At 62.3% G+C, this 22,885-nt stretch overlaps 1 protein-coding gene across 2 annotated transcripts; it reads right to left on the bottom strand.

Annotated features, from left to right (window-relative positions):
* Nucleotides 1-1,332: 1,332 nt before the first annotated feature.
* On the bottom strand, nt 1,333-21,018 carry CNNM3 (cyclin and CBS domain divalent metal cation transport mediator 3). 2 transcript variants are annotated; one of them, XM_012519602.4, is made up of 9 exons: nt 19,836-21,018; nt 7,428-7,571; nt 6,487-6,636; nt 5,973-6,142; nt 5,733-5,829; nt 5,486-5,598; nt 5,109-5,247; nt 3,940-4,038; nt 1,333-3,644 (listed from the first exon to the last, which is right to left on the bottom strand). In XM_012519602.4, exons 1-8 carry the CDS (start codon nt 21,007-21,009, stop codon nt 3,989-3,991), a joined length of 2,037 nt encoding a protein of 678 aa, XP_012375056.2. In that variant the 5' UTR covers nt 21,010-21,018; the 3' UTR covers nt 1,333-3,644; nt 3,940-3,988. The 2 variants fall into 2 exon arrangements, with proteins under 2 accessions (XP_012375056.2, XP_012375055.2); XM_012519601.4 differs by lacking the exon at nt 3,940-4,038.
* Between the last annotated feature and the right edge of the window lie 1,867 nt (nt 21,019-22,885).

Below are 22,885 nucleotides of genomic sequence, written 5' to 3'. Positions count from 1 at the left end.
AAGAATGCAGACACAGAACACACAGCGAATGGACACAAGAGAAAAGACAATTGGGGGGGGGGGCGGCGGGGAAGGGGAGAGGAATAAGGAAAATAAATCTTTAAAAAAAGAAATAAAAATGGAGGGTTCAAAATATGGGGACCTCATATTTAAAAAAGAAAGAAAAGAAGGAAAGGAAGGAAGGAAAGGAGGGGAAGGAAGGAAACCTAAGGAGTCTGCAGAGCACCCAGGACCAGTGCACAAGGCCACAGGACAAACATAAGAAACCCTTTGTATTTCCCTCTATTAGCAACAAACATGTGGAAAATACAATGCCATTTGCAATTGCTCAAAATAATGAGACGTTTAGGTGTAAATTTAACAGAACAGTAAGGATTTGTAGGTGCATTAACTACACAACCAAAGGCCCGGGCTGGAAGGCAGCAGCGCGACACGGTGAAGACGTCACCTTTCCAGAGGCATCTGCGTGCGGGTTTCACGTGGTTCTCCCAAAACCCTGCCAAGCATTTTGGCAGGTGTAGACAAGGGTATTATAAAACATATGTGAAAAGACAAGCTAGACTAGCTAAGATTTCTGTTGAAGAACACTGGGAAGGCGGGATCTGCCTGAAACAAGCCCGCGCTGCAGCTACCCGAGCGAGCGCCGCAGCTACCCGAGCGAGCGCCGCAGCTACCCGACTGAGCGCCGCAGCTACCCGAGCGAGCGCCGCAGCTACCCGACTGAGCGCCGCAGCTACCCGAGCACCGCAGCTACCCGACTGAGCGCCGCAGCTTCCCGAGCGAGCGCCGCAGCTACCCGACTGAGCGCCGCAGCTACCCGACTGAGCGCCACAGCTACCCGAGCACCGCAGCTACCCGACTGAGCGCCGCAGCTACCCGAGCGAGCGCCGCAGCTACCCGACTGAGCGCCGCAGCTACCCGAGCGAGCGCCGCAGCTACCCGAGCGAGCGCCGCAGCTACCCGAGCGAGCGCCGCAGCTTCCCGAGCGAGCGCCGCAGCTACCCGAGCAAGCGGGCGCAGGGAGGGCAGAGGGGCAGGCACGGGCCAGGGCAGCAGGAGAGGGAAAAACCCGAAACGGACCCAACCAATGGAGCCACGGGCTTTCTGACAAGGTCCAAAGCAATTCCGAGGAGGAAAGACAGCCTTTCCGCAAGGCTGCTGCACCGGTGGGACTTCCAGCAGTGAAAAAGTGAGCCCCGGCCTGTCTCACGCCTTACGCAGCAGCCCCTCAGAGTGGACCCAACTTAAATGTAAACATCAAACTTACCATAGAACTTCTAGGCCAAGGCAGAGTTCTTAGATGTGACACCAAAAGCACGACCTATGAAAGACTTCCTCAAAAATAAAAGCTTTTATTGGCAAAAGACCCTGTGAGAAAGACGGAAAGACAGGCTACAGGCTGCGAGAAAGTATGTGCAAACCAAAAACTCGACAGACTAGTGTCTAGAAGGACTCAGGAGGCCAACAGCACGCGCAGACAGTTCACCGCAGAGCACGGGCGGCAGGCGAGCCCAGAGGGGGCTTACCATCAGCCACTGTGAGATGCACATCCGAGCCACGCACCCGACTGCAATGGCTCGAGTAAAACAGCGACACCAAACGCCGCAGGACCGGAGAAACCGATCCCTCCCGCTGGTGGGGATGTAAAGTGGAGTGGGACAGTTACTCGGAAACAGCTGGGCAGTTTCTTAAAAAACTAAACCCACAGCTACCCTACGAACCAGCGCCTGATCTCCTGGGCCCCTAAAGTCCTGTCTGTGAATGCTCAGAGCAGCTTTAGGCAATAGCCCAAAGCCAGAAACAGGCGGGCGTCCTTGGGGGTAAGCAGTGGGACACGCGGTGGCCCACGGAACACGACCGCGCAGGAAGCAGGAGGGCTCTCCGGGGAATGAGGCCAGGGGAGCAGAGCCAGCCCCCTAGGTTCCGGTCTGTGTGATTCCACTGAGAGAACATTCTTGACATGACACAGTCATTGAGATGGAGAGCAGGTCAGGGGCGGCCAGGGGCCAGGGGTCAGGGATGGTGGAGGCGGCTACAAAGGGGTGGCCGCAGGCAAGCTTTCGGTGACAGGCGTTCTGCCTCGCCTGGAGATGGTTCCACAAACTCACACGCGGCGAGATGCTCTACAGCCGCTGCCGCCCGTGCCAGCACACTCTGGTTTCGGTCTGTTCTGTACGTACGTCAGATGTAGCTGCCGCGCAGCAGCGTCCACGGGACCAGTGCCTACTACCTCTGCATCTAATGATTCCCAAGTAGAAAGTCAGAGCACAAAAATAGCAGAAGCTTTAAATACAACTTGTATCCTGGACTGGATCCACCACAGAAAACGGGCATTATTGGGAAAACTGGGAGAATCCAGACAGAGTGACCAGGTCAGTCGACAGCCGGGCCGACACTCCCTCTTTAGTTTTGGTCGGTGGACCACAGCTCCCCTGGACGCTGGTGGTCAGGGAGGCCGGGGAAGGGCCAGGGAACTCTTCCATAAACACGAAGCTATCTGCTCACTTCTGGTGCCCTGACGGATGAGATCAGAACCACCGGGCGAGAGCCAGCCCCGGGTCTGCGCGGTGTAGCGAGGCCTGGCCACGGCTGTGCACACCTGACTGCGGCGCCCCACGGGCACTCCCTGAGAACAGCCACGGAGGCAGCCGCCAGGCATTCGCCTCGAAGGACCCGCACACCTTTGGGACGGGACACAGAACCCTCTGCCCTGGCCCGGTCCACCGTCCCACAACCCAGGGGGGCCTGTTTCCACCACCGAAGAACCCCGCAGGGTCCATGCAGCTAACAGGTAAATGAGAAGACAACCTTCTCTCAAAGCCTGTATCTAGGAAAAAGAAACAACTTGCAATGTTCCAGAGATGTAAGAAAAACTCATTTCTTTCTGTAAAGAAAAGTGACAGGCAGCGGGGCCTACGGGCACACCTCCTCTTCCCCTCCTCCCGTGCCCCCTGCTCCTCCGATAAGGGTGTGAGCTGCTCTAGGATAGGTCTGGGGGCAGCCTCCCCCTGGGACAAGGGGAAGAAAGGACGAGATGCAGCCCAAGGACCCTTCCTCCGTGTGACCTCTTCTGACAACGCAGAGACGGGCAATACTGTTAGCGGCACCCAAACGGAAGGCAGCAGAGCCGGGCGCGTGGGAGGCAGGCTGCCTCCGTCCCTGCGTGGGGGGCTCGCCGAGGGCCCTGCGCGGAGGCAGCAGGCCTGGGGGGGGCAGGCTGGGGCGGCCGAGCGCCCCGGCCGGGCACGTGCTGAGGCACAGCATCCTGAGCGGGCCACACCTGGCCCCGGGCCCACGCTGGGCTCTCAGTCTGCTGAGAAAGTGCTGCCGGCAGGTAGGCCGTGGCGCTGCTGTCCCTGTGCCACAGCCCAGTGGGCCGGGCCCGGGCTGACCCCGCTCCTCAGCACAGGAGCTGCCGAGGGCCGCCGGCGCCAGCGCTGCCGAGGACGGCCAGGCCCACGTCCACAAGGGCCATCTACAACGTGGCCCGGCGGGGATGGGGCCTGCCTGCACGAAGCGACTCCTCGGCTCCCTCCAGGTCCCCGTCTGCTCGTTCGCTCCCCAGGCCCGGGGCTGCCCGGCGCGGCGTTAGACTTCCGGGCCCCAGCGTGGGCGCTCCTCCGCTGGACCGCTGTGGTTGGACCCTGCGGGAGAGGGAGAGGAGGATGACGCGCAGAGCGCCGGCGGCCGGTCCCGGGGAGCGGAGTGGAAGCAGCCGCAGGGCACGAGGGGCGACAGAAGGCCAGCGGGGCCGTGGGCGCTGGGACGCCTCCTGGACAAAGGGACAAGCCCGCTGGGCGGGAAGCACCCCTGCTCGGGAGGCCCGCGCCTCTCCGCCGGGTGACGCCCCATCTTTCAGCCGTGGGGGCTATTTTAACGCCCTGCCCAGCACCTGAAGGCCCGTGAGAGCAAAGCAAAGGAAAGGAAGAAGATGTTTACCTTGGGCGTTTCCTTAAAAGAAAAAAGGCTCGCTATCCACAGTCATTTATCAACTGCAGTTTCCAAAGGTGCCAGAGAGGGAAAGGTCTACTGGGAAGGCTGAAGAAAGCAGAGAGAGAGAGAAAGGAGACAAGCCGTTCAGCGCGCGTGGCAGATCCGCAGCGCCAGGGAGACGACAGGACTGCGCGGGGAGCACCCAGCAGCGAGGCCCGCGGCGGCCCCTCGAGGGGCAGGGGCCCTGGCCCGCCCCCGGGCCCGCGGACGAGCAGCTGGGGCCTCGGCTCCCGGACTCCACCCGGCGCGGCTGCGTGAAGCTCTGCGACCACCGGCACGCGCACGCAGGCACCCCAGGCAGTGGAGGCACGTCACAGGGGCAAGCCTGCGAGTTGGAGGAACCCCAGGAGGTGGGAACCCAGAAAGCACGTCCACCTGGAAAGGACCTGGGGCCGCTGCACCCAGGTCCCTGTGCCCAGCGAGGGGCGAGGGGTGGGCTTCCGTCCCCGCGGCTCGGAAGGCATGTTTCTGTTCTAGAAGCTTGCTGTCGAAGCAGCGGGCGGTCCCCCGGGAGCCACCCCAGCCTGGCTGGAGCAGGGCACGCACGGGCTCCAGGCGGCACTAGCCGCTCTGGGGACCCCAACCGAGCGCTCAGAACCAGAGTCGCTCCTCGAGTGACGGGGACAAGAAGGTGCCCTGGCTTTTCACCACTCAGCCAAAAGCCTACATCCCACTTCCCAGAACTCTGTATTCCCCTCCCCCAGGGACTGGCTCACCGCTGAGCGCCCCGGGGCCCCTCACGCTGCAAAGCGGCTGCTTCCAGCCTCATGGTCCCGCACACAGGGAAGCCGGGACGTGGCAGGCGGAGCCGCCGAGCGGGGGGCTTTCCCATTTCTACAATGGTTTCCAGCCAAGACCCTGCCTTGAGCCCCCACTCCCACCCACGTGGGGCCAAGACCTTCCTTGCCAGGAGACCCAGCACCGAACCTTGACCTGATTCCCACTTAGCAACCAGCCCCGAGAGGACAACGCTCAGCCCTGAGGGCCAGCTGTCCTGTAGCCTGGTACCCCACAAACAGCAAGAAGGGAGAGGAAGGGACGGGGCGGGGAAAGAAGGCCCAGGGCAGGCAAGGGCAGAGCAGCATGTCCAGGCGAGCGGCCCACGCGGGGCTTACCTGCTGCCGTGGCCGTCTTGTCACCGAGGAGCCTGGCCTGGCTGCCGGGGGTGACCTGCAGGTCTGCGTTCTCGGGGGGCTGCGGCAGGCCCTGGGCTCGGGTGGCCAGGAGTGCATTCAGGTACTGCAGCCGCGTGACCTGGGGACAGAGGCATCCCTCGGGCAGCTGCGGCGCGGGGGGCCACTCCCTCCTGCCCAGGGCCACACGGGGAGGGAAGAGGACGGGGCAGGAGAGCAGCCAGGCAGGGGGCCCGGGGGCAGGGCCAGGGAGCATGCGGGGCCCCGCTCTGGGACTCTCGGGTGCAGTCGACAGGAGCTGCCCCGGATCCGGGGACAGGGAGGGGGCCGGACGCCAGCCCGCGAGCGCCCGCTGTCACCTTGATGAGCTGCAGGTCCGAGAGGGCTCTCACGGTGTAGTCGGGGCAGTAGGCGGGCGGGCGGGCGCCGTCCACCGCCTCGGGCTGCAGCGAGGCCGCCGGGGTCGGGTGAACTGCGGAAGAGCGCCAGCGGTGACGGCCGCCCCACCCCGCGGAGGGACCGCAGGGCTGGGGCGCCCACCCACTCCCTCCAGGGGAAGGGGGCGGTGGGCAGGAGGGACGCGCCCCGGGGAGGAGCGCGGCTCACCCGAGGACGGCGAGGTCAGGGCCGAGACCCCGTAGTAGGTGAACGCCCCGTTCTCGAACCGCAGGCCCTCCTTCCCGATCTCCACCTCGACCCTGCCCTGCAGGGGGAGAGACGCGCGGACACGGCAGCTCGTCAGAGGCACGCACGAGGCCCGTCGGCCCTGCCTGTCCTGGGGCTCCAGGCGCCCTGCCCTGCTCTGGGGGAGCAGGCAGGCGGCGCCGGGCCCGGGACCCCAGTTACCTGCAGGATGAGAATGAAGTAGTCCACCGGCTGGCTGCGCTGGTACAGGTAATGGCCGGCAGCCAGGCGGTTGCTCTCATCAAACCTCACTTCCTGGTTGACACTGGGGTGCTTCAGCAGGTGCAGCAGGACCTTCTCGGAGATGTGCAGTGGGCTGAACACGTCCACCTCTGCTCGGCGGCGGAGAAAGGGGTCAGTGTCCGCAGGGGCCGGCGCCACACCCAACACCTGCTGCCCACCTGAACATCCCCCAGCTGGCCTGCGAGCCAACGCCTCTGCTGCAGGGCACACTGCGCCCGGCTGAGGGGCCCCGGCCACCGTGCCTGGGGGAGCACCAGCTGCCCAAGAGCCACCCTCGGGCAGCTGCAGGCGACAGGGCTGTGCAGAGCAGGTTGGAGGTTCTCCCGGAGACGCTGCCGCCTGGGGCGGGGGGCAGGGGCAGGGTCTGCCCCGGGCGGCCCGGAGCCCGGCACTGTGGGCGAGTGCAGGGACAGGGACCGGCTTTCACCCTCACCTTGGGAGAGGAAGCGCTGGGTGGCCAAGAGCAGCTGCGGTGAGATTTTGACCTTGCACTCGCTGTCGGACCCCCTGAACAGGGAGAACTCCTCCTTCCTCTCTGGAGGCATGCTTGGCGGGGCAGGCCTCTTCCTCGGCTGGCTGTCCCCTGCGGCGGGGACAAGGCGTGCTCAGGCAGCAGCAGCCAAACCAAGGGGAGGCGGCCTCGGGCCTCCGTGGCCCACCCCCACCGCGCGGTGGCCCTGGCGCCCAGGATGGAGGGGGCGGTGGCCTGAGAAGGTGCTGGAAGGGCGCGTCCTCGTGTGGCCACGCTGCTGGACCAGCACAACAGCATCTCTACAGCCGGCGCCCTGGCCGTTGGGAGCCCCTTGCTGGACACGGTGTCTGAAGACGGGCCGTGCTCAACTGCGGCAGTCGGCCGGCGACCCAGGCCAAAGGCGGCTGAAGACGCCACGAAACGGGGAAGGAGGCTGAAGCAAAGGGACATGCTTGAAGGTACAGGATTGGGCAGCTCTGCGCGCCAGGTGCCCGGGTGGCCACGGGCAGGCGGGCTGCTCTGCCCCACGCCCGTCTGCCCCGGGAGGACCCTCTTGGCAGTGGACGACGGGGCTGCTTTGAGGGGACGCCTGGAGCGTGGAGGGAAACAGAGATCCAGGGGAAGCCAGAGCGGAGGGCAAGGCCCGCCAGGGCCCCCTCCTCCCCCAGCGGAAGCAAGCGGCAGGTGGCGGGGCCCCAGCCAGGACCGGACCGGTGGGCCCCGGGGCCCTGCGTCCAGGAGCAGGCGTGAGCCCTCCTGCGGCAGGGGCAGCAGAGCCTGGCCGCTGCCGGCCGCGAGGAGCCCGTTTCCCAGCAACGACGGCCCACCGTGCCGCACGCAGACGCCCCCCATGCGTGGGGAGGACCGGCCGAGACCGGAACCCGCCGGGAGCCAGGACTCACTGTACACGTCGGACTCGTCCAGGATCTCGGACTTGATGATCTCCTCGATGACGTCCTCCAGGGTGACCAGGCCCAGCACCTCGTAGAAGGGGTCGCCCTCCCCCTCGTTGTTCACCTTCTGCACGATGGCCAGGTGGGACTTCCCTGGGGGGGGCCGTGCGTCAACACCGTGGTGCTGATCCCTGGCACGAGTCCCCCGGGGGGCAGACCCCAGATCCTGTCCTCGCCCCCAGGTCGTGAGGGCGGCCCCAAGGGCTCAGCCCGCACCGCGCTGGGGAGGCGCAGCAGATGTGCGCTTCCGCGCTCCTCCTGCGCGCTTTCCCCGTTGGCGGCCCACGGCCTGGCCTGTTGGCTTAAAAAGGAAACGTAAGTGTGCTGGAGAGGAGCTCAGGTCTCGAGTGCCAGGAGAGCTGGGCAAACCTGGGAGTTTACTCTGCCTCAGGTAAGTTCTCTTTGTCTTAAAACCTTACACCTGTCCAAAGGGGACAGCCTGCAGACGGCCTCCGTCATTTCAATTTTATAGCAGCCACATTAAAAAATACCAGTGAAACCAACCTAAAGAACATTTTTAAAATTAGGAGAGTGGATGGAGCTCAGTGGCCAAGCACCTGCTTCACATATACAAGGCCTGGGGTTCAATCTCTGGTACCTCCTAAAATAAAAATATTATATATAAAATTATCTTGGTATACCAAGGATTTTACCATTTCAACACGCTATCGATATAAGACTATTAATAAGTACTTTACACTTCTTGACTGGCGTTTTTGATAGCTAAAGGCCGAGCCAGCTACCGTGGTGGGAGGCGCCACGCTGACGTGAGAGAGCTGAGACCAAACCCATCTCCACCGCCCACTTCTTTTTCGCCAGGGTCCCAGAGGAAGGGGCGCTTGCTTCAAAAATCTTTCAGTAAAGCAAAACCACGCTGGCCTCCTGCGCCGCCCAGCGCCGCCGCGAGCCTCGCGCTCCCGCCCTTGGGTGAATTCGGCGGGCGCCTGCGCGGCGGGGCTGGAGGCGGCGGGGCCCCGCGTCAGGGGCGGCGGGGCTGGAGGTGGCGCGAGGGCCCACGCAGGGCCGCCCAACGTTCAAAGAGCGCGCGCTCCATCCACCCGCTCCGAGGTGCCGTCAGCTGAGGCACACGCTGAGTTCAGAGGCCCAGGATGTGAAGGGACGCGCACCCGGGAACTGACGGACGTCCCCTCAGAGCGACGCGCTCACGGGCTCCGCGTCCTCGCGCGTCCCCGGCGTGAAGGAGCCCGCCCCAGCGCGAATCCAGGGAGTCCTGCTGGGCCCGCCCTGGCGCCTCGGCCCAGCGAGGGGCCCCAGAGATGCTCCCCTCGGGCGCCCCGAGGCTGCCTAGGGAAGGCAGGTCGCCACCCCAAGGGAAGCAGAAGTGGGCCCAGCTGGCGGGCAGCGCCCCCTTCCAGGAGGCAGAGCTGGGGCCGGGGGGAGCCGCTCACGCCTGCCCGAGGGCCGCGCCCAGGTGGGCGGGTGCCAGACCCCTCGGCCAGTGCGGGTCATCAGAGGCCGGCGGGGGACCCGCCTCGGCGCCCCCAGGAAGCCGTGCCTCAGGCACGTTTCCCCAAGAACGGCGCCGGCTCCTGTGCGGCACCAACCAGGCAGGGTCTCGGTGCCCCGCCACGCCCGGGTCCATCAGCGACGACGGAAGACCCCACGGCAGGGTCCCATAAGGACCCCCGCGGCGCGGTCACATGAGGACGGTGTGGTCCCGCGGGGCGGTCGCCCGAGGACGGCACGGCCTCATAAGGACACCCGCGGTGCGGTCGCATGAGGACAGTGTGGTCCCGCGAGGACCCCGGTGGGGCGGTCGCACGAGGACGGCGCGGTCTCCCGAGGCATCCTCGAGACAGAGGAGTGCGGCGCGCACCGAGGAGCCCGGCCCACGGTGGTGTGGAAAGCGGGACCCTGCCGTCCCCCCCGACGCCCGCACCGGGGCGCTCCCGCTGAGGCAGCTGACGGGAGCCAGGGCCACCAAGCGCTTGGCAGGCGCTGGGCACCGGGTGGCAGGCTCGAGGGTCCGCGCACTGCCTGGCTGCCGGAGGACCCTTCCGCACTAACTTCTAGCCGCTCCATTAAACTACAGAACACTTTGATTGGATGCGTCCCAAAACGCTTCCCCGACGGGCGACCACTGATTAGGCACCACCTCAACACCTGCTGAGAGCAGCTGGCACCCAGGGGGTCCAGCAAGCCACCGCCCCACGGGGCGTTCGAGCCACCCCGTGAAGGGGCGTTTCCACACGCGAGCCGACTGCCAACTCGGCCCCTCTTACCTCGCTTCTTACACAGACGGTCTCCTCACCAGGAGCAGACACTGGAAGAACTCTGGAGCCAAGCGCTGTCACCACGCGAGAACTGGGGTGACCCTTCTTCCGTAGTCAAGAGGGGAAAGCCAAGTCAGCCGTCCAGAGGCTGCGAGACCCACCGCAGGGCCGGGGTACCCCGGCCTCCAGAGCAGGGGGGCACGAGCTGTGCACCAGGGCCTCGGTTAGCTCCCTTCTTTCACCTTTCAAGAAGCAACCCAGTATTTTCCCTTCAACTTTATCATATTCTGACCACGGTTAAATTTTAAACTTAACTGTTCACAGTATTAGCTTTTCAAGAACAACCCATAGCCAAATGTTGCCTTCCGTCCCAGCAACCCCCTGCCCCGTGTCCAGGAGAAGCAGCCCACCGCGGTGAAGGGCAGTCAGCCACGGGCCCGGGTAAGCAGTAGGGGCACCGCAGCACCCGGGAAAGGATCACCCACACACTACCAGTGGGCATTCAGGCCACAGGTTTGAGGGGAAAATGTTCTAAGAGGAGAAAATAAAACCCAACCCCAAAATCCTGGCAACTGATTTTGACTAAACAGAACAATTCTTGCTGGCCCAATTAAAGTTGCAGGTTAATCCCTCAGACAGAGGTTTATTTTTGTTTTTTTTTAAAGATTTATTTTTATTTATTTCTCTCCCCTTCCCCCCCCCAGTTGTCCGCTCTCTGTGTCCATCTGCTGTGTGTTCTTCTGTGTCCACTCGTATTCTTGCCTTAGACAGAGTTTTGAGATGCCTAATTTTAGTCAATGTCCTCGAGTTTCCAGACTACCCTGTGACTGGCGTGTTTACTGTTGAGGGCAAGCGCAGGGACAAACATGGCGTGCAACGGTGCTTCCCGGCGCCACGCCTGAGGCCGGCAGCCTCACCACGGCCGCGCCCACTGCCGGCCCTCGGCGGCGCCCCCGCCCGCTCCCGGGGCCCTCGACGGCGCCCCTGCCCGCTCCCAGGCCCTCGACGGCGTCCCCGCCCACTTCCGGGCCCTCGACTGCTGGCCCCGCGGGGCCACCAGCCCCTTTTAACTTCCAAAGCACCTGCCTGAGTAAGACCTCTGAGAAGATAAGGTGCTGCAGTCCCCACAGCTGTCCACGAGGTCCTCTGGCTTCAGGAAAATCGAACTCCAGACCTCAGCAGGTTAAAGGTCGCCCGCTTGACCTTCCCTTTGCTCAATGGCCTCGCGCCGTCTCATCAGGGGCTGAGACAGAAGGCAGGGCCAAGGGCGTTGAGAAGCGCAGGGGTTAGCGCACCGTTCCAGGTGCTGCAGCGCACAGCAGGATGCGCATTCCAAGGCCGCGCTCCCCAGAGCCCGCCAGGCAGCCGGAGGGCGGCCGTTCTCCCCTCACACGCGGCTGCAACGAGCAGAGGAAGGAGACGGATAAGAAGAAAAGGGCTTTCACGAGGAAAAATAAAGGTATGCGCCAAAGGACGCACTAAGCAGAAGCAGCAGAGAACTCTCCAGAGGCCCTGAGAACGGCCTCACTCACCACAGGACAGCGAAGTCCACCCACCCTCCAGGTTCCACAGAGCTCCCCACACCTCACCCCCCGCCAGCTTCCCTCAGAGGCCTCGGCGTGTGGCAGAGGGCAGCTTTGGCACGTGGTAGCAAGTGGGCAGCTTCGGCCCACCGCAGCAGAACGGCTGGGCCCTGGGGCGTGGTAGCGGAGCGGGCGGCCTCGGCGCGCGGTAGAGGGCAGCCTCGGCGCGCAGTAGGGGGCAGCCTCGGCGCGCAGTAGGGGGCAGCCTTGGTGCGCGGTAGCAAGGGGGCAGCTTCGGCAGGCGTAGTGGGCATCTTCTAGGACCCGTCTGCATCCGGCATGTCGTCCAGCACCAGGCCGCGGGGAGCCGGCCCGGCAGAATGGGCTGTCCAGGCAGCTCCTCGGCCACCACCCCAGGATAGGACTGGCCTCCACTGCGGCCTCTGTCTCGTCTGGCTCGAGTCAGACCTGCTCAACTCGACTACCTCGAAACCAAGAAACGACCCCTCCCCTGGCTGGCCCTCCTCTCCCAGGTCGTGCGCTCTGCCTTCCGCTGCGCAGCCGGGTTTCACGAGAGGGCCGTGGACGTCAGCTGCCCACACCTCTTCCCCCAGCCCCGCCCAGTCGCTTCCCTGCCAGGATTAAAACGGCTCTGGCGAAGGTCGCGGGCAGCTGGTGACACACTGCCGAGCACCTCCGTGACTGCCCGCCTCGCTCCGGGAAGTCGCCTCTTCTCATGGCTTCCAGGGCAGCCTGCGCCGCTCGCACTTCTCCTCCCGCGGTGGTCGTGCCTCTCCCTGGCAGCTGGGATGGTCAAGCTCACATGTCAACTCAGCTGGGTGATGGTGTCCAGCTGTCTGTCAAGCAAGCACCAGCCTGACCATTCCCCTGAGGGTACTTGGTGGACGTCAATCATCGGTCACCTAACGACATCTACAATCGAAAAAGGCACCTCCTCCCCCATCAGCCGGAGGCCGTAAAGAGAGCTGAGGGCTCTGGCAGCCAGAAAGGAGGGTTCCAGCCTCTGCCACAAGCCCTGTTCACCCGGGGAGTTCAGCTTCAGCCTCCCTGGCGTGTCCAAACCGCAGCATGCCCCGCAGCGCTTGGACCTGCCACCCCAGGGTGCAGGAGCCAAGTCCTTAAGTAAGTGTCGTATGAGAATACATACACGCCCTGTGTCTCTAAGAAACCTGTGGCAATGCGAGGCTCTTATGGACCCCAGAAGAGAGGATGTTCCTTGGAGCTACTCCACTCCTGTGGGTGGGAACCTAGCGCAGGTGGGACCGTCCCTTTCGTTCGATTATTACCATAGGGCATGACCCAGGGTGGATCTTAATCCTCTCACTGGAATCCTTTACGATGAGATGAACACAGAGGAAAGAAGGCCCAGGAGCTCAGAGAGGAACCCACAGGAACTAAGAGAGGAAGCCATGAGAGGACGAAGCTGAAACCAGCGGAACCCAGAGAGAAAAGGCCACGGAAGCAGCAGCTGGAAGCTAAAAGGAGCAGAGCCCAGAGGAGACCGGCAGGCGTCACCGTGGGCCGGGCCTGACCGCCCGCGGCCGCCTCTGGGGAGGGAGCACCGCCTGACTCCTTGATTTGGACGTTTTTCTCAGCCTTGGGACTGTAAGCGAATGAGTTACTAAATCCCCATTGTAAAAGCCAACCTATTCCTAGCACACTATTTTTTAGAGCTTTTAACAAATGAAAACAGATTTTGGGGCCAAGAAAGAGGGGTGCTGCAATTGCAATTACCAAAAATGCTAAAAAGGCTTTTTAACCGGCTGATGGTTAGACTGAGGAAGAACGGTGAGGTACGTGGGGGGATATGGACACTGTCCTGCCTTCTTTCGGGGGCCCCAGAAAACTATGTTCGTACGCTGAGCCACACCTGTGCCTGTGAACAGGTAGATGGGGCTTTTTCATCAGATTCAGTTACGGGACCGTGATTAGATCGGATCAGATCACTTCAGGGCCTCTGCCTGGAGCGTGACAGCGAGGTGTGACCCAGGCTGGGTCTCCACCCTCTTGCTGGGTCTTATATAAACTGAGAGCTGGAAGCAGGCACAGAGGCGACAGCCGCCATTTCCACCCTGCCCTGTGAGAGGACTGGGGGATTGCGAGAAGCCACAGCGGACACAACGAAGCCCCCGGGAGGCGGGGCCCGTGGCGCAGCTCAAAGCGGAAGGGAGGAGCCCTGCCGTGTGCTTGACCACCCAAAGCCGCGCTCACAGAGAAAGCGGCCTGGGAAGGCAGGGGCCCGGCGGAGAGCGCCATTTTGCCTCGTCACAGGGCGGGGGCCCAGGAAGCGACGGGCAGCCCACCTTTGGTGGGAGAGCATCTCTGGGAGGCCCTGATGTGCACATTTTCACAGCCTTGGAACTGTAAGCTTTTCCCCTAATAAATCCCCCATTATAAAAGCCCCCCCACTTCTGGTATTTTGCATTGGCAGCCTTCTTTAACTAAAACAGACGCTAAGGGTACTCTGATGAGGTCTGAGAAATGGGGAAAGGGTCACTGCAAACTGGAAGAAAGGTGATCCTTGTTTTAAAGTGGCAGAGAACTTGGCGAAATTGAGTCCTGATGTCAGATGGAAGGCAGAATTTGAAAGTGACAAGCATGGATATTTAGCTAAGGAGAATTCCAAACTAAATGTGGAATGTGTGGCCTGGCTTCTCCTTGCAGCTTATAATAAAAGGCAAGAGGAAAGGGATAACCTGAGAACTGAACTCCTGGGCACAAAGAAACCAGCAGTCAATGGTTTGGAAAATTCGGAGCTTCCAGAAAGCAAGTCTCCAGAGAATAGTGCCCCAAGTGATGACTTAACGGAACATGGAACCAGTCGGGCATTTCACTGGACCTCAGGACTGGAGGTGCAGTTATCCAGGAGGGGTCTGTGAAGTTCTGACTGGCCGATGGCTCGGACCTCTCCATGCTACATGAGAAATGGACCAGGGAAGCGGACGTGGCTCAACTGACAGAGCGTCCGCCTACCACACGGACGGTCCAGGGTATGACACCCAGGGCCCCCTGACCCATGCGGTGAGCTGGCCCACGAGCAGTGCTGCCGTGCGCAAGGAGTGCTGTGCCACGCAGGGGTGCCCCCGTGTAGCGGTGCCCCACACGCAAGGATTGCGCCCCGCAAGGAGGGCGCCTGGTGTGAAAAAAGCGCAGCCCGCCCAGGAGTGGTGCCACACACATGGAGAGCTGACGCAGCAAGATGACGCAACGGAAGAGAGATGCGGTTTCCTGGTGCCGCCTCATAATGCAAGCGGACACAGAAGAACACACAGCGAATGGACACAGAGAGCAGACAATGCGGTGGAAGGGGAGAGAAATACAGAAAATAAATCTTAAAAAAAGAAAAAGAAACGGACCAGTTTTTGGCAAGATCTGTATAAAAAGAACCACTGCCAGCCTGGACTAAAAAGGACAAAAAAGGGAAAGCGTGAGGAAATAAGGGGGAGCAGCGTGGAAGCTGAAGAACACTTGAAGGGCCTGGAGAGAAGACCCGCCCAAGTGTGTGGAGAGGGAGAGGAGCCCCAGAGCTTGAGGGGGGTGGTCTCCCGCCCGGGGTTCAGGGAGAGGCTTCCGAGAGGGGGGGCGCCTTCGCCAGGGGGTTCTGAGGGGGCTGAACCCTTGCCCCAGGGACTGGGGAGAGTCTGGCCGTCGCCCCGGTGTTTTCACAGGGAGAGGCCCGGCGTTCGGCCGCCACCCCACTGCTTTACGAGGGTGGGGCCGAGAACGCAGCCACCGGGCGAGCCCTCGGAAAGCGGGGAGCCGCCCCTCTGGTGGGCCCCGAGTTCAGGAAACCGTGGTTCTAGAGATGGCTCTCACGCCTTGACCTCTAACTGAAGACGCCCTGCGGGTTTTTGGAAGGGTTTGGGACCCGTGACCCCTGTTTACCTTCCACTCTCTCTCTATGGCAATGGGAATTTCTATTCTGTGACTGTCCCTCCTTTGTATACTGGAAGAAGATAACTTGAAAACTCTTCAAGTTTTCACAGGTCCCCAGCCTGAGGGGACTTTTGCCCCGGGACAAACCACACTTATAACCAGGTTTGATGCACTTTATACTTAATCTTGTAACGGAAATGATTTAAGGCTCTCTTGAAATATTTTGAGGGAATGAACATATTTGCATACGGAAAAAAATAATGTCTTTTTGGGGTCCAGAGAGTGGAGTGTGGTCGTTGGAGGCTTTTTGGGACCCCAAGCAAAGATGATGCTCTTGTCCTTAGGGCTAGTCCGTTCCAGGGGCTGTCAACCTACCGCAGGGGTGGCCTGCCAGTGAGCAGATCACGCCAGCAGGGCATGGCCCAGCGTGGCTCTTAACCCTCTTACAGGAGTCCTTCATAAACAGGATGAATATGGAGGGTCAGACAAAGAGAAAAGAAACAAGCGCTCAGAGAGGAACCCACAGAAGCTAAGAGAGAAGGCCAAAGACTGAACAGCCAAAAGCTGAAAGCAACAGAGCCTGGAGGGAAGGCAGAGACCAGCAGGCACCGCCGAGTGCCTCGACCCCCACAGGCGGTTTCGAGGAGACAGCCCTGACCAATGCCTGGACTTGGACATTTTTCTTCACTTTGGAACTTTAAGCTGATAAACTTAAAAATCCCCATTGTAAAAGCCAACCCATTTTTGTATATTATTTTTGGCAGCTTTTAGCAAAATAAAACAAGCCCTGACGGACACAGCAGCTCTGCCTTACACACATCCTGCTTCTCTGGAGAACCACGACTGACACAGCAGCTCGCCCCGTACACGCCCAGTGTCTCGAAGAACCCTACACGACACAGACGCTTCTCTTCTACACGTGCCCTGTGTCTCTGGAAAACCCCGAAGGACACAGCGGCCTCTTTTCTGTGCACGTCCTGTTTCTCTGGAGGACCCTGACTAGTCCAGCAGTTGTGCCCTGGTCACTGCTCTTTCTCTGGGGAACCCTTACTGACACAGCCGATCGCCTCTATACACATCCATTTCTCTGGAGACTGCTGATGGCATTCTCACCACTGTACATGTCCATTTCTCTGGAAAACCCTGATGGACAAAACAACACTTCACAGTACAGTCTTGTTTCTTTGGAAAACTATGATGACACAGGTCATCAGAGTTTTCCTGAGCATGTGACCTTCCTCTGGAGAATCCTGACTAACGGGGCAACTCTCCCCCATATGTGCCCTGTGTCTCTGGAGACCCCTGACCAACACAGCAGCCTCTTTATATACATCTTTATTCTCTGGAGTACACTGACCACCATAGCAGCTCTCCCCTATACACGTCCACTCCTCGGAAGAACACTAACTGCCCTAGCAGGCTCTCCCTGTTCATGTCCTGAGTCTCGGCAGAACTCTCCTGACAAAACAGCCCTCCTGGGAAGCAGACGTGGCTCAACTGATAGAGCATCCGCCTACCATAGGGAGGATCCAAGGTTCGATACCCAGGGCCTCCTGACCCGTGTGGAGCTGGCCCATGCGCAGTGCTGATGCGCGCAAGGAGTGCCGTGCCACGCAGGGGTGTCCCCCACGTAGGGGAGCCCCATGTGCAAGGAGTGTGCCCTGTAAGGAGAGCCGCCCAGCGTGAAAGAAAGTGCAGCCCACCCAGGAGTGGTGCCGCACACATGGAGAACTGACGCAGCCAGATGACGCAACAAAGAAGAGACACAGATTCCCTGACAATGCAAGTGGACACAGAAGAACACACAGCAAATGGACACAGAGAGCAGACAACTGGGTGGGGGGAGAGAGAGAATAAAATAAATCTTAAAAAAAAACAGCCCTCCTCTGTGCGCATCGTGCGTCTCTGGAGAACCCTGCTCACAGCAGCTCTCCCCTGGGCAAGTGCTGTTTCCCTGGAGAAGGGCTGACTGACGCAGCGGCTCAACCCCGCTGCATCCTGTTTCTCTGAAGAACCGTGATTGACAAACAGCCTCTTTTCTGACTGACATCTGCTTCTCTGGAGAATCCTGACCAACACGGCAGCTCTGCCCGTACACGCCTCCTTTCTGTAGAAACCCTGGCGAGCACGGCAGCCTTCCCCGCGTGCCTCCTGATCTTCTGGAGAGCCCCGACCCACACAGCAGCTCCTCTCCATACACTCCCTCTTGCTGGAGAACCCTGACCAGAAGAGCCGCTCTCCCGGGTACACGTCCACGTGTCTGAGAGCCCCGACCGACCAGCAGCCTCTCCGCACATATGCGTCTCTCTGAAGAACTGTGACAAACCCAGCAGTCTCCAACTTGTATATGCCCTGTTTCTGCGGAGAAGCCTGACCTCAGCAGCAGCCTCTTCCCCACATGCCACCCTCCCCCTGGCAATCCTGCCGACACAGCGGCTCTTAGCCGCACGTGCCCCGTGTCTCTAGAGAACGCTGGCCGACCGGCAGCTCTCCCCAGTCACATCCAGAGTCCCCGCGGAGCCCTGACCCCACAGCTGCCACTGCTGTCTACACCACCTATTCCTCTGGAGAGCCCTGACCCCACAGCAGCCCCCCGCTGCGCTCCGCCCCCGAGGTACTTGCCCTCCGCAGGGTTTTCTGGCTTCTGCCCCAGTCCTGTGGCTTCAGTTAGCTCTTCCGTACCAACTTCCAGAATCTACCTCCTGCTCGGGGCTTTGGCTTGTGTTTATTATCAGCTGCCCCCTGGGGGTTTTCCTGCTGGGACAATACACAGGCACCAGCTCTGAAGTCCAGAACCACCTCCCTGCAGCCATCTCCCCTTCCCGCCTCATGCCTCAGGGCAGGGGGCACCTTTGGCCCCGCACACACCCTCAGCCCACAGGCTGACGTCCCCTTGGACCCACCTTGCGCCCCTTGTGCACTCTGGATCCTTCTCCCACCGCCAGTGGTCGCTGAAACACCCCCCCCCCCCCGTGCGCTGCCTCATCCCCCCGCAGCCCTTCGCCGGCCCCGGTGCCCTGGTGATGGGCGAGGTCCCTGCGGCACACGGCACCCCCAGCCTGCCCTGCCTCCTCACCTGCCAGAAGCCTCCACAGCTCCAGGTGGGCAGGTAAGAGCACGGCACTGGGGGGTTGGGAAATAGAGGGCGCTTTCGCCCAGCCCATCATGACCCTGGTGACCAGCTCCTGATGGCTCTCCCGCAAGTTCAGTTCCAGGCGGAGTGACCCTTCTGCCCCCTGCCTCGGCTCTCCACCAGGTGACTGCTCTAGGAGAGCCCTAGTCCAGCCCGGGCCAGGCATCGAGCAGGCGCTTTCTAAGGCACCTACAAATGTTGACTAAGGGCTCCACACTGTCCCCCAAAAGGAGGAGTCTGGTGACCTGCGTGGAAGAAATGGCTCCTGCACGTCCATGGTCGCCCACCTGCTCGGCAGCCCATAAACACCGGTCCCGGGAGTGGCGCATAAGCCTGCGCCGGACGGCGACACCGCCAGGCTCGGTGCATGCTGGCCGGCACTGCTCGGGGGGACCCTTTCACCACTCCTCCCGCTACCGGGCGAGGGCCACAGGAGGCAGTGCAGCCTTCAGGACGGAGCCGCCGCAGGCTCCAGGGCCACGCCTTCAGCCCCCTGGCCACGACCACTGACCACCGACCACCACGGCCTCAAGGCCCCAGCACCTCAGCCGCCTGGAGCAACGCCCCTCTTGGGAGAAGCACCAGAAACCCGCAAGGGGTTCCTGGAGTCGGCCGTTAAGGGGCCCACAAGCCTCCCTGGTCCTGGGGTGGCCAGGGCAGCTACCGCCGCCCACCTGGCCGCCAGCCTCGTGCAAGAGCTGGAGGCGGCGGTGCAGGTGAAGCAACCCTGCTCTCAGGGCCACTGTGCCATGCCTGCCAGGTCGCGCCACGCCTGCCTGGGCACGGGGATGTCACCACTGCTGGGCACGGCAGGGCCTCTGGTCACATTGCCACCTGGCCTAGCCCGGAGTCCTCATGAGCCCCCATCCTGCGGGAATTCCGGGGTGAGCAGCGGGGCTGGTGGCCCCGGGAGCACGCTAAGCCCACATCCTGCCACCAGGGGGCCGCACGGCTTTTACCTTCTCGGAATACAGGACAGGATGGGAGAAGGAGGTGGCAAAAACGCGGGATTAAGGGAAAGCTGCAAAGAACTTACTTAGAGACAGGAAAGGGGCAGCTGAAAAAAAGGGAGGCTAAATGTAGCTCAGTGGTTAGCACCTGCTCCCCATGTACCAGGAGATCCGGGGTTCAATGTCCGGTACCTCCCACCCACCCACCCCAAAACAGGACCGGGGTTATATCATCCCCAGCAACAATGCTTTTGGCGAAATCAGAGTGAAAGTTTTCGCCATTCCTGCAGAAAAAGTATTTCCAAGGTCCTGCCTTTTCTGCAACCAGGGCGTCAGCAGCCCGTCAGACACCTGAACAATTTCCTGGACACGCCACGGGCCGGGCCCCCTTGGGAACACGTGTGCCGCCATCTGGGGAGGCCGCTCTTTCCTCTGCGCTTTTAGGTTGGATCCCAGAGTGCGCGCCTGCCGCGGGGCCCGAGCGCACGGGTGGCCCGGGAGACCGAGGGCGGGCGGGCGGAGGGTGCGGTATCACCCGCGCTCCAGAAGGCCGCCGACACCGACTTTCAGGGGCCCCGAGAGCGCCGAGGGCCCGCGCCCCCGGGCCGGGCGCGTCTTACCCTTCTTGAACTCCTCCAGCACGGCGTCCAGCTTGGTGTCGTTGAACACGAAGTGCAGTGGGTGGTTGTAGAAGCGCGTGATGGTGCTGAGCGGCGTGCGGTCCTCGGGGTCCACGAAGGCCAGGTCCTTGAGGTAGAGCATGTCCACGATGTTGGAGCGCTCCTCCTCGTACACGGGGATGCGCGTGTGGCCGCTCTGCATGATGCCGGCCAGCACGCCGAAGTCCAGCACGGCGCCCGCGTCCAGCATGAAGCAGTCCTCGAGCGGCGTGAGCACGTCCTCCACCGTGCGGCCGCGCAGCGCGCCGCGGCCCAGCTCGCCGCAGGGGTCGCCGGCGCCGCGCGCCAGCTCCAGCACGCGCTCCCGCAGGCGCCCGGGCCGCGCGGCGCGCTCCAGCAGCTGGCCGACGGGCAGCGCCACGGGCAGCGTCAGCAGCACGGCCAGGCGGCTGAGGCCCAGCGCGCGCGGCGCCAGCGCCAGCGCCCAGCGCCCGCTGACGGCGGCCGGCAGCACCTCGCCCAGCAGGAAGGCCAGCCCCGCGCTGCCCAGCGCCGCGGGCACGGCGCGCTGGCCGGCCGCGCGGTACAGCAGCACGGCGAGCGCCGCCTGCGCCAGGCTGGCCAGCAGCAGCAGCGCGCCCAGGGCGCAGCCGGCCCAGCGCCGCGCCGGCTCCAGGCGCCGCGCCGCCGCGCGCTCCGCCTCCGAGCCGCTCTCGCGCAGCACCTGCACCTCGGCGGGCGCCAGCGCCAGCGCGCTCAGCTGCAGGCCCCGCGCCAGCGCCGCCAGCGCCAGCAGCGCGGCCGCCCCCAGGCCCAGCGCCCAGGCCGGCGCCGCCGCCTCGCCCGCCGCGCCGCCCGGCTCCGCGCGCGCCGCCGCCGCCGGCCCCGGCGGGCGCCCGGGCCCGGCGCGCAGGCACAGCAGCGCCCGCCAGCCGCCCGCGCCGCCCGCGCCGCCCGCGGGCGCCTCGCAGCGCCACGAGCTGTTGGCCGAGCCCGCGCCCAGCAGGCGCAGGCGGAGCGCGGCCTCGGGCGCGGGCCCCGCGGCCTCGGCGCCGTCCTCCTCCAGGCAGCTCAGCACGCGCGGGCCCGGCGCCGCCTCCCCGGCCGCCGAGCCCAGGCAGAGCGCGGCCAGCAGCCAGCCCAGGCGGCCCGCCGCCGCCGCCGCCGCCGCCATCGCCGGCGCCCGTCCCGCCCTCGCCGCAGCCTAGCCTGCGCGCCCCGCCGCCGCCGCCGGCCAATCGGCGCCCGCCCGCGCGGCCCCTGCGCCAATGGGCGGCGGGCGGGGGCGGGCCCGCGGCAGGCTAGGCTGCGCCGCGACGTAAACAGGCCGCGGCGGCGGGGCGGCTCAGAGGCGGGGCGGCGGGGCCCGCGCGCCCGGGGTCGGGGCTCCTGGAGCGGGGGGCGCGGGGCCCCCAACGCGTCTGAAAGCGCCTGCGGCGACTCGAGCGCAGTGTTCTTAGGAAAGGGCCCTCAAACCAAAAAGGGGTTTTCGCCGCCGACCCCGGCGTCCGGTCACCGCAGCCCCGGCCCCGCTCGCGGCCCGGGCCGGCCCCGCGTGGTGCCTGCCGCCAGGGCGCCGTGGCGCGCCGCGGGGGGCCCGAGTGCTCCCTTCTCGGTCCGTAGAGGAACCCGGGGACCGCGCTGTCCTCCCAGAAGCGCTGCGCTGGGTCAGGAAACCGCGCCTGGCATTTGGTCCTTGGAAAAGAATTCCCCAGGACCAAGATCTGTTCCAGGGATGCTCACTGCCGAGTGAGTCAGGAAGGCAAGAAGTCGCCTGACAGCACGGAATGTCCTTTACGTCCTCAGAGATCCTCGTGCGAGCGGGACGGGGGCGGCCTGAGACCCTCAGTTACGCGGTGTTTTGTTTATGTGTTGCTGTATTTTCACACTTTCTAACGTTAAGTGGACTTTGGTAAGACATACCTGTCATGTGAGAGAATCTTTATGAGGGTTCTGTAGAAACACATTTCCTGTGTCATGAAACAATATTTTCTTAAAGTATTGGCACTGTGGCCACAATTAGGTGACACACGTTTACGCAGGAGGTGATGTGCAAAAAGGAGTAAGCCCTTGGAATAACCAAAGGAAAAAATATTTTGTGGAAAGCTTTTGAAAAGGTGGTGGTAGTGGCTCTTCTACACTGTGAATGCAGACCTGGGAACCAGGACAACGGGGTCTGCAGAGTTCTCAGGTGTTTTATTCTGCCAGGCTGCCGGAATGTGCTAGACCAGAAATGGGTTGGCTTTTACGCTGTGGCGTTACTAGCTTCCGTGCTTACAGGTGTGAGGCCGTGAAAGTGTCCAAATCAAGGCACCAGCAAGGTGGGGAGGACCAGCTCCTGGGCTCCTGGGCTCCTCTGCCGCATGGTGGCACCTGCTGGTCTCCCCTTCCCTTCCGGGTCTCGTTGCCTTCAGCCTCTGGCTTCCGTGGCAGTCTCACACTCAGGCGCGTGCTCTCTCAATCTCCTTCTCTTGTGAAGGACTGTAGCAAGAGGATTGATACCCACCCTGGCCACCCCTTAACTGAAGTAACCTAATAAAAGGCTCTCCTTAGAATAGGTCCACACCCGCAGGGATGGATTAGCTTTTAGAACATGGTTTTCCGGGGTCCACACAGCTTCAAACCGTCACATCAGGGTTTTGTTGTTGTTTATCTTTTATTGTGGAGACCGTCACATAGCATAAAACTGTGTTCATGTGTCGCGGTCAGTGGCACTTAGTACCTTCACAGGTGGTGCAGCCATCACCTCCATAGAGTTCTAGAACGTTCCCATCGCCCCAGGGAGGCCACGTGCCTACTCGCAGTCACTTCCATTCCTCTCTCCGCCTCGCCCCTGAAAACTGCTAACCTATCTCTGTCTCCATGGATTTGTGTAGTCAAGACATTTGGCATACATAGGATCACACAAGACGTGGTCTTTTCTGTCTGCCTTCTTTGAGCTTCCTTTCAAGGTTCAACACTGTTGTAGCATGTATTAGAACGTCATTCCTTTTTAGGGCAAAGGCTGTACTTTTTTTCTCTTATCTTGGTTTTTTTAAAGATACATAAAT

Source organism: Dasypus novemcinctus, chromosome 17 (genome assembly GCF_030445035.2).
Source record: "Dasypus novemcinctus isolate mDasNov1 chromosome 17, mDasNov1.1.hap2, whole genome shotgun sequence".
NCBI classification, from domain to species: domain Eukaryota; kingdom Metazoa; phylum Chordata; class Mammalia; order Cingulata; family Dasypodidae; genus Dasypus; species Dasypus novemcinctus.
Note: the sequence above shows the minus strand (reverse complement) of the source record. Positions and strands in the feature narration are given on the sequence as shown.